The 10,443-nt window shown below is 49.3% G+C and overlaps 1 protein-coding gene across 8 annotated transcripts in view; it reads right to left on the minus strand.

The window, feature by feature from the left end:
- The window catches only part of SGSM2 (small G protein signaling modulator 2), a 39,188-nt gene extending 29,673 nt beyond the window's left edge, over positions 1-9,515 (minus strand). Inside the window, exons 1-2 of one of the 8 annotated variants that reach the window (XM_060646938.3) lie at positions 9,199-9,515; positions 5,657-5,732 (exon numbers count right to left, since the gene is read on the minus strand). In XM_060646938.3, coding sequence (XP_060502921.1) covers positions 5,657-5,732; positions 9,199-9,255 — 133 coding nt within the window. In that variant the 5' untranslated portion in view covers positions 9,256-9,515. Of the gene's footprint in view, positions 1-5,656; positions 5,733-9,198 lie in introns of those variants that run through there. The other 7 variants (XM_060646942.3, XM_060646939.3, XM_060646936.3 and 4 more) reach the window with 7 other exon arrangements.
- Between the last annotated feature and the right edge of the window lie 928 nt (positions 9,516-10,443).

Here is a 10,443-nt window from a genome sequence, read left to right on the forward strand (position 1 = left end):
TTCTCACCCAGCTCATTAGCATCTCCTTGCCATTCCCCAGAGGAGCTCACCGCAGCCACAGCCGACCTTCCAGGCTAACGAAAGCTGCTTAGCAACAGGGAGCGGGTGGTTAATAAAGCCCTGATGCCGTTCCCAGCTCCATAGGCCCCACCCCTGTCTCCCATTTACAGCTCATCTTTAGCCTGAAGCAACAACCCTCAGGTTGAGGATCTAAAGACCGGTGTGGGGAGAGCCAGGAACCGGGAGACTGAGGGGCAGGGCTGACTTCCCCCTGGGCTCTGATCCCAATGCCTTCTGGGGAGAGGAGACATTGAGAGTCTGAGAACCTGCTGTGCCAGGAACCTCTCTGTAAACCTGCTCTACCCACCAAACTTTAAAATCCAAACTCAGCACCCAATCAGAATAGAGCACACAGAAATACTGTGGAGGCAGCCACACCCAGACATGAAGGAAGGGCAGGTCCAGAGAAATGGTGGCTTCTCTGGTGGTCCAGGGTTGATGCCTGAATTACTTCAGGAAGAGAGCGAATGAGTTCTCTTAAAGCATGTGTATTATTATTTTGAATGCAAAGTTGAAAGGCTAAAGCTGGGACAGTTTGTTTACTTTAACCTTGAGTTTCCCACAAACAAAAGTTAAAAGCACCTTGCCCTTGGGGAGAGGGGGTGGCAGGAGATATCAGACTATACCTGGAGGTTTAAGAAGCCACAGGGAAAACAAGGAGAATTAATTTGATTCAAAAGTCTTTACATTTAAATAAAAATTTCAGGGGCGCCTAGGTGGCTCAGTCGATTAAGCATCTAACTCTTGATTTTGGCTCAGATCCTGATCTCGTGGTTCATGGGATCGAGCCCCATGTCAGGCTCCTCACTGATGGACACGAAGCCTGCTTGGGATTCTCTCTCTCTGTCCACTCCCTCGCAATGCATGCTCTCTCTCTTTCTCAAAATAAATAAACTTAAAAATAATAATAATAAAAGTTTCAAAGACCCTATCATGGAACAAAATGCAAACTTGACAAGACTTTTTAAAGACAAAAAGGTGGTACCAGTGGTGGGTTTGGGCTTACTCTCCAAGCCTCAGCCTCTGCCTGTGGGAGTGGGCAGTCACATAGGCCTGATCCTCTGACAGCTGTACTCTGTGGTTGGAGAACAGCACACAGAGAACCACTCCCTGCCAACCAGGGGTTGCCAGCAAAGCTTCCACACAAGATTTCCTCACAAGGTTTCTACCTATAGGAGCCTGACCAGCTTCTGGACAAACAGGTTTAGGAACAACCACAACACACACACGCGCACACGCAAGACACATTTCTTACCAGTCCTGGGAGTCTCCCTCCTCCTGTGGATAATAGGAACAGGGGTCTGGTGCAACTTTCCTGGGTTTGCCCAGGGTCAGGACTCAACTCAGGGATTATTCAATTCCCTTTCTAAGGCTCTCCAGGAAGATTCTGTTTCCAGTTCAAATGTCTCTATTCTAAGGAAGCTCAGAGGAGCTCATCTTGCCGAGGCCTTGCCCTCCTCTGCCGAGAACAGAGGGGCCAGGGCAGAGTAGAGGGGCCCAGGGCCCCAGTACTGTCCAAACTCCAGGAAATGTGGCCATTCTGTGGTTGATCCAGCCTCCACAGCCTCTGCTCTGCTCACCTCTCTCCTCATCTTCCCTGCACTCCAATTCCTTCCAGAACAAAGCTGGATTCTGGACAAGGCCAGGACAATAGCACAACCCAGTCAGTATAAGACTGGATCTACTTTAGACCAGAAATTCATTTCAGAGCATTTGCCCAGGGGTGAAGGAGACCGACATATTAGAATCTCCAAAATGCCAGAGGGGTGGAGTTTTCCATCAATACTTACCTATTCTTCCCTGCCTCTTCCCAAGAATCCCTGATTACGATCCTACTGTGTGATGCATGTAAACGGCTTGCAGACAGGAAAAAAGTTTGATAATCACTGCTTTAAACGTATCTTATTTTGAACCCAAACTGGGATTTACCTCACCACCGAATACCAATTTTGACGAAGCCTAAGGATTCCTTTTCCCTGTGGGCTTGACTTAGCTTTATACAGCTTTATACGTAGCTTGACAGCCCCTACTGCTAGCATTCTCCTCAGTGTATGCACCGAGCCCAAGGCAGGGGCAGCTGACTGGCAGAGGCTCAGAGATGCCTTTTGTTTGGCCCACAGATTTTTTAAAAATGGGAATTAGTTGGGGCACCTGGGTGGCTCAGTTGGTTAAGCGTCTGGCTTCAGTTCGGGTCATGATCTCAAGGTTTGTGGGTTCAAGGCCCACATCGGGCTCCATGCTGGCAGTGTGGAGCCTGCTTGGGACTCTCTCTGTGTCCCTCTCTTTCTGTCCCTCCCTCACACGTGCTTTTTCTCTCTCTCAAAATAAATAAATAAACATAAAGTATATAAAAATGGGAAATAGTTGGGGCACCTGGGTGGCTCAGTCGGTTAAATGTCTGACTTCGGCTCAGGTCATGATCTCACAGTTCGTGGCTTCGAACCCTGCGTCGGGCTCTGTGCTGACAGCTCAGAGTCTGGAGCCTGCTTGGGATTCTGTGTGTGTGTGTGTGTGTCTCTCTCTCTGCCCTTCTCCCACTCACGCTCTGTCTCTCAAAAAGAAATAAACATTAAAAAAATTTTTTTAATGGGAATTAGTTATTAGCCTTTAAAAATTGGGGAATTTCAGGGGTGCCTGGGTAGCTCAGTTGGTTAGGCAACCAACTTTGGCTCAGGTCATGATCTCATGTTTCATGAATTCAAGCCCCACACTGGGCTCTGCAGTAACAGCTCAGAGTCTGGAGCCTGCTTTGGATCCTGTGTCTCCCTCTCTCACTGCACCACCCCCACTTGTGTTTCTCTTTCTCTCAAAGATAAATAAATAAACATTAAAAAAATAAAAATTGGGAAATTTCATATAAAAACCCAGACTTCTGTCTTCTCTTAAGAAAAAAACAAAGGCCATGGCAAGCCTGGGCTGGCATTCCTGCAGGAGCTGAATAGTGGCAAGCAATATTTAGTCCACCCCAGTCCCCACCACCACTGCCTGCAGCGTCACACCCAGACAGCTTCTTGTGTGGACCTTTTCCATCTGACTGTAGACATTATTTAAGTTTGCGCTAGCAGACCTAAAGCACCTCCTGAGATCCAGCAGAACGGGGCTCCTCTTGCTCCTGGGCTGACTTTACAATCCTGGAGACTTGGGTTTATTTCATAGACCCTTGCTGTTTCAGTAACCAAAACTGGCTGAAAGGAGAAGCAGCATTCCTTTTGAGGGTAATATCCCTGCCTGCTGGGAAGAGCCCGGGGAGGGGGGTGAGGTGGGGGGGTGGGGAGGCTTCTAGACAAGAGACAAAAGCAAAGCGAAAGCTCCACTGCTTCCTGGGGGCCTCTGCAATGATCACAGGAGAGCTGACAGTTTCTTCTCATCCCAATTGGCCTGAATGTGAGATACCCACAACTTTTCTCTCTGCCTCTCTTTCCCCTATTCCCCCTTGGCCACCCACATGTGGCGCCCATGCACAAGCTGTTTGCGCTATTTTGTTCTGTTTTCTGTGTTTGTTGAATGTGCTCTGGATAAGGAATTAAGCCATGCATAATTGGGCCACCAGCAAAGCCCTTCTGGTGACAACAACAAATAGTGGCTAATGTTAGGAGCACACAACACAGGTGGAAAGGAGTAGGGGTCTAATATTCTTCAAAGCCACTTACTGAAAGACTACCATGCTTCTCCCCTAACATAGGTTCTGCCTGAGAAAGGTGAGATTAGATTGTTCCTTGTAACCCTGAGAATCATAACATATCTCAAAGAACCAGGAAACACCCAAAGGGAGGTGTTGGGAACTGAAATCCTGCAAACCTAGTTTCATCCTCAACATCCAAAGGAGAAGGAAAGACAGACATTTCCTGAGCTCTTCCAATGCTAGAAATGTTCTCATGCATCATCTCAATCCCTCCAAAAATTCCTTGAGGTAGGAATCACCACCCTTTTTTAGGAAAGCAAACTAAGGGTGACGGAAGTTAAGAAACTTGTCCAAGATAACTTAGCAGAGCACCAAGATTCACTTGCATCAGTGTGTCACTCAGGCTGGGTCCACAGGCCATCTCTTCCCGATAGCTCTCCCTTATCTCTCGGCTTTTATTTTCTCCACACCTTTATCATACAGGATATATTTATGTGTGCACGTGTCTTCTGTCCCCAAAGAATGTAAGCCCTTGGGGCAGAGACTCTGTCCATCTTGTGACTGCTGTTTCCCTATGCGGAAACAGGATCTAGCACATGGTGGACCCACAGCATTTGTTGCTGGACTGATGGTAGGCAGCTTTATATGCCTCACCATGCTACTGTCTGCTCCTTTCACTCCGAAACACACAGCCTCTCTTCACAAATTCCCAACACCAATCTCAGAAGCCAAGGAAAACAACACAGAGATGGCAAACTGTTCTTTAGAAAGGGAGTTGAGGGGCGCCTGGGTGGCTCAGTCGGTTAAGCGGCCGACTTCAGCTTGGGTCATGATCTCGCGGTCCGTGAGTTCAAGCCCCGCGTCAGGCACTGTGCTGACAGCTCAGAGCCTGGAGCCTGTTTCAGATTCTGCGTCTCCCTCTCTCTGACCCTCCCCCGTTCATGCTCTGTCTCTCTCTGTCTCAAAAATAAACGTTAAAAAAAAACTAAAAAAAAAAAAAAAAAGAAAGGGAGTTGAAAGGAAGATAAAAGTCCTGGAAATCCAAGAAAACTCTATTGTGTATAGAGACTAGCTTGCCTCTGTAAAGGCAGAAGTCTTCAGGAGAGGAGGAAGTGATGGTTTATTACCAACATTCTCCCTTTTAAGGTGGGAAAGCTTTGGGTTTCCCTCCTGTTGTAGCTCATGCTGTTTTGCCCCCAATCCAGGGTCTGGAGAACTGAGAATGCCAGAGCAACACAAGTGGGATTAGTTAGAAAGTTGAGGGGCGCCTGGGTGGCTCAGTTGGTTGAGCATCCGACTTCATCTCAGGTCATGATCTCGCAGTTTGTGAGTTGGAGCCCGCATTGGGCTCTGTGCTGACAGCTCAGAGCCTGGAGCCTGCTTCGGGTTCTGTGTCTCCCTCTCTCTCTGTCCCTCTCCCCCTCACGTTCTGTCTCTTTCTCTCAAAAATAAATAAAGGTTAAAAAACTTTTTTTTAAATAAAAAAGAAAGTAGATGTGGCACAGAAAGCATTCCGAAACACAAACCCTTCCCCAAAGTTAAACATAAACCAGAGCAGCAGTTCCCAGACCAGAATCACCTAGGTCAGTGGTTCTCAAGGCGTGGTCCCTGGACCAGCAGCTCAGAACCATGTGTGAACTTGTCAGAAATGCCAATTCTCAGGCCCACCCCAGACCTATCAGAATCAGAAATTCCAGGGTTGGGACCCAGGAATCTGTGTTTTAACAAGTTCTTTGGGTGACTCACATGCATACTAAAGACCAAAGGAACTAAATACATATACAAATCCTTTGGCCCTGGAGATCCTAATTCAGTAGGTTGGGGACAGGGCCCAGGGACAGCACAAGTACTTCACAGCTGATTCTAATTTGTAGCCACATTTGAAAACTACTAAACCTGAGCACTCCTCTTTCCCTGGCCCCAGGACAGTGTCCTCAGTTCTAAACCCTCTTCCCACTGCCCCCAGTCACTCACCACACAGAGCAATGATGTGGCTGCTATCTTCATGCACAAACTTCCTGGTGACAGCTTCCTCCATGATTTGCTTCACCTGTGGACAAACGGGCAGCATCTTACTGATTTTTCTGATCAAAGGGTTGTGGGCAAGTAAATAGCTTGGCTCCGCTCTCCTGGTCTATCTCCTACTCTACTTGCAGATTAGATAGTAAATAGGGATGGGAGAGGTGGGGAAGCCAAGTGTCTTCTTGGAAAGGCAACCAGGAAGAGAGATGTCATCCACCAAGCAATCAGTGCAGATGTTCCAGTCCAGGAGGAAGTGCCTTACTGTGGAGAAGACGGACAGGATGCCATTTGCTCATGTGTACTTAGCTGGAGAAGAGCTTTTGGACAGACACGCTGTCTGTTAGGAACAAACTAGCTCATTATAGGCTGTAGATAAACAACCTGCCCCTCATTTACTCCATCTTCTTCAACATTCACCCAGGCCTCAGAGACACTCTCCACATGCTTGCAAGCCCAGCCTTCTGTCTGTCTAGATAGAACCCTGATGTTTTGGGTTCCTACATGGATATAAAAGTTTCCAAATACCTTGTAAGATGAGCAGTTACATCTGTCTTTAAGAAAGCCCTTTTTAAAAAGCACATACACACAACTTTTTATTGATGTACATAAAACTACAGAAAAGGGTATATGTCATAATTACACAGCCTGATGGATTTTCACAAGCTGAATCCACCTGTGAAACCAGCATCCAGATGAAGAGACAGAACATGTGACCAGCACCCCTGAACACCTCCCACTGTCATGTTTCCTTCCACTCACTACTCTCCTCAGGGACATGTGCTATCCTGACTTCTAACAGCATAGAGTCTCTTTATGGGTTTTCATACTGTTGATAGATGAAATCACTGTGTGTAGTGTTTTGTGACTGGATTTCTTTATAGGTTATGTGTTCACATTGTATGTACTTGTGGATTGTTCATTCTCCATTATGTTAACACACAATGAACTGTACGTAGGTAGTTTCCAATTTGGGTCTGTCATGAATAGCGCTACTATGAACATTAAAAATATGTTTTTTAGTAAACATAGGTGCTCATTTTTTGCATTTATATTTCCAGACAAGGAATTTCTGATATGTATATTCCACTTCACTAGATTTTGCCAAATAGCTCTCCAAAGTGGTTGTACCAATTTACACTCCCATCAGCAATGTATGAGGTTTTAGTTGCTCCCAACATCGAAGTCAAGCACTTTTGATGTCCTGGCGGAATTTGCCAAGAAACAGATACTAATACTGGAGATTAGAGAGATGGATTACCTCAACCCCACTGTAAAATCTTATATGAAGTAAGCTCCGGGCAGAGTGTGTCTTTGTCATTCTTTGGACAAGGGATACAGTGTTCCGATGCTGCCCTTGCTCCCAAGACCCTCGCTGAGGACTGTACAGTTTGGAGAGTGGTAAAGCTTCTAAAGCCTGCAGAGGAGGTAGGGAGGACCTGGAGGCTTCTCCCTATTGAAACTGCTCACAGTTAGCAGTTAGGTAGAGGGGAATCAGATTGATCCTGCACTCTAAATTGTTAAAAGCTTCCTAGGTTACTTGCCAAGCGGTGTTTGTATTAAACAGAGCATAAAGTCACAGTTTAAAGACCTGCGGGCATCTGAAACAGGCCGGTGGGGCAGATTTGGGGGTTAGAAGGACATACAGATGACTCTAGAATTATATCAGAAATTCTGTATTGAAAGTCCAGCCTTGCCTACAATTATCCCCACTTCCTCTACTTGCGGAAGAGGAAGGATATATTTCTCTCTAAATCAAGTGCTAAAGGGAGAAGGGAACTAAGAATTCAGAGCAGGTTAAACTTTGTCAGGTAATATACATAGCTGTGGCATATTCTGGGCATTTCTCATATTTGTTTAGGAATCATTCTTAGAGCAGTATAAAAAGCCTTCTAAGTATTGAAAAAAAGAATCATGGTATCAGAAATCTTTCCTACGTCCCTGACCAACTCTAAATTTGGAGCACAGAAACAATCCTAGCACATCCATCCATGGTTTAGGTATGGCTACTTTTTTCTTCTTGTTTATACTGTTCATACGAGCCTCTGTCACTAGACTGCTTGTTTCCCGAGGATAATCACTATGACGTGGGATTGCCCTTTTGCTTGGGGAGACCAGGGTTTAGTTGAAATGCTGATTTGATGTACTCCTGACCTAAAATGCTTTCTTGGCCACTTCACACAAAAGTGGTGAGGCAGCTTCTCACACACAGCTGGAAAGGTGAGGACTTTGACTACTTTGCCAACAAGAGGGAAAGGCACAAATAAATGTTAGGTAGGGCACAGTAGCCAGGCCACAGTTAATGCAGGAGAACCATCTAGGGCCTTCCAGGAGTTTATGAGAACACATAGTCTTCTCCAATCCTGAAATTCTAGGAAGAGGTAAAGGAACCATTATGACAAACTTTAATATATGAGATACATATCATCATCCTTCTTTCAGAGATGAATAAAATAAGACTCAGGTTAAGTAACCTCTTCAAGTCACACAGAGTTAGGTCCAGAGTATTCCAAGGTTACACATCCCTACAGATCTTGCAGTCTCTAAAATCAGTAGATTTATTTACCAAATACTCATTGAATGTCTACTGTGTGCCAGGTCCTGGATACAGAATAGTGGACAAAACAGACTGGTTTCCTGCCCTCATGGAGTTTGCACATCTGGTAGAAGACAGCCACAAAGGTAGTTGCAAGGAGTTCATGGTTCCCGAGGCCTAATCCATTCTAATCCATACTGCAGGTTTGAGCTCTCCAGCTCTCATGTGCGGTGAGTCATTCATATGGGTACCCGCCCCCCCAACCAACACGATGAAACTGAAATGGGCTTTAGGGCAGGGTCAAGGTAAAGGACGTTAGTAGAGGGGAGAGCTTTTTTCTCTTTCTGACGTTTGGGGTGGGGCGGGAATCCTTAAACGGGGAAAAAAATCTTGAGTCTTAAAAAAAGCATTCTCAACCTCCCCCCCCCCCCCACCATGGTCTCTGGGTAGGGAGGTGGGCGTGGAGAAGCAGCGAGGTGTGCGACGAACCTCCTGCAGCCGCGATTCAGTTCCCAGAGGGATCCCTGAATCTTGGGTGTAGGGCAAACCAGAGCTAAGCCCCCAAACCACGCGTTTAGCGCTGAGGCCCTCGCGGGGCCCCGCCCCTGCCCATTCGGCTTGGGCAATGAAAGGGCAGCACCACTTCTCCAGAAATCGCCACCACCCCTCCCCCGACCTTGGTCTCCCAGCGCTGTTGCCGTCACAGGGCGGGGAACTGCGGGATCGCGGAGCAAACAAGCGCCGGAGCGCCGGCCTGCCTCCTCGGACGGAGGGGTGCTGCCCCAGATCCGGGAGAGAGCCAGTAGCCGCAGCCAGTCCAGGACCCCGCCCCCGCCCGGCCCAGACCCGCGGGCGCTGGTGCCGGGGGGTGGGGGGGGGGGGTACGGACCTTTACGCGTCCCCCTCGCCGGGCAGCGCGGGCAGGGACGTGAGTCTCCGGGGGTCTTTGCTCCTACTTTACCTCCTTCTTTACGTTCCACAGCAGTTTCTCTTTGACTGCGTCCTCCGCGCTGCCCATGGTGTGGCGGGTGGCAGAGAGGCAACGCCGAGCTGTCCCCCAAGCCCCCCGTGCGCCCTCGCCTCCTCCGCGCCTCTCCGCTCAGCGCCCCACGCGCAAGGCGGAGCCCCGGTCCGCCGCGCTCCCCGCCCGCCGCCACCACCGCCGCAGCCACTGCCCCGTGCTGGGCTCCGCAGCCATCTTCCGAGCCCCGCACAGACGTCAGGAGGCTGGCCCGGCCCCTTCCCACTGTCGGGGGCGGGGGGGGGGGGGTGCGCTCAGCGACTGGGGGGGTCGGGGCGGGGGTGAGGCTGCGCGCGCCCGGGGGCGGTGGGCCCCCGGGCGCGCGCCTAGCTGGCCGCTGTCATGGCAACGCGCCCGCTCCCGCCCCGAGGGCGCGAACCCTCATTGTGAGCTCCCGCAGCCAGTTCCGCGCCGCACTGCGCGCGGTAGCTGGCGCGCTCTGGACCCCGTGGCTGAGGGAAAGTCACTCGCATCGGAGCTGGCCTCAACCCAGCTAGACGCTCCCTGATTTCTACCCACTCGTTTTCCCGACGGGAAGGGCCGGGCCATTCGCTCCTCGAGTCTGGCTCTCTAGGAAACTAGCGTTAGTCTCCTGGCTCAAAGGCCAGAGCTCCATCATTCCTCTAAATCCCCCTGCCAGCCGGTGGCCCTCAGTTGCAAGACTTGTGGGAAGAGGAGCTGGAGCACAGTCACCCCGAGATTGAAGAGGCTGAGGTGCCTGTGAGGGCTCGTCTGTCAAGGCCAGTTCTCCCTGTCTGGTACCGTCCTGCCTTCAGCTCTGTTGGAGCGAGGGGCGCGGGTTGGGATAACGGTGATCAGCGGGAACTTGTACGGAGCCTTCCACGCGATTTTCCTTCTAGACCTCAGCAGCCCATAAGAGGAAGAAAGGATTGCTCAAAGTGGTAACACCTGCTGCTGCAAACTGAGGAGCGATGTGCACAAATCTAGGTGACAGGAAGGGCTTAGCCCTCTTCCACACGAATGGAAAAACTTCAACAGCTGCCTAAGGTGATGCAACTAGATAGCGCAAAAAATGAAAATACAGGTAGCAAAAAAAGCCCTCTGGGACTGAGAGGCTAAACCTCGAGTCTACATCCAGCTTTTTAAACCCCCCAGCCGTAGACCGCCGCGTGAGAAAAGTTTACTCCGCGGTTTTGCTGAGACGCCGGAGTCATTTCTGAGCCT

The sequence above is a fragment of the Panthera onca genome, chromosome E1 (genome assembly GCF_046562875.1).
Source record: "Panthera onca isolate mPanOnc1 chromosome E1, mPanOnc1 haplotype 2, whole genome shotgun sequence".
Taxonomy (NCBI): domain Eukaryota; kingdom Metazoa; phylum Chordata; class Mammalia; order Carnivora; family Felidae; genus Panthera; species Panthera onca.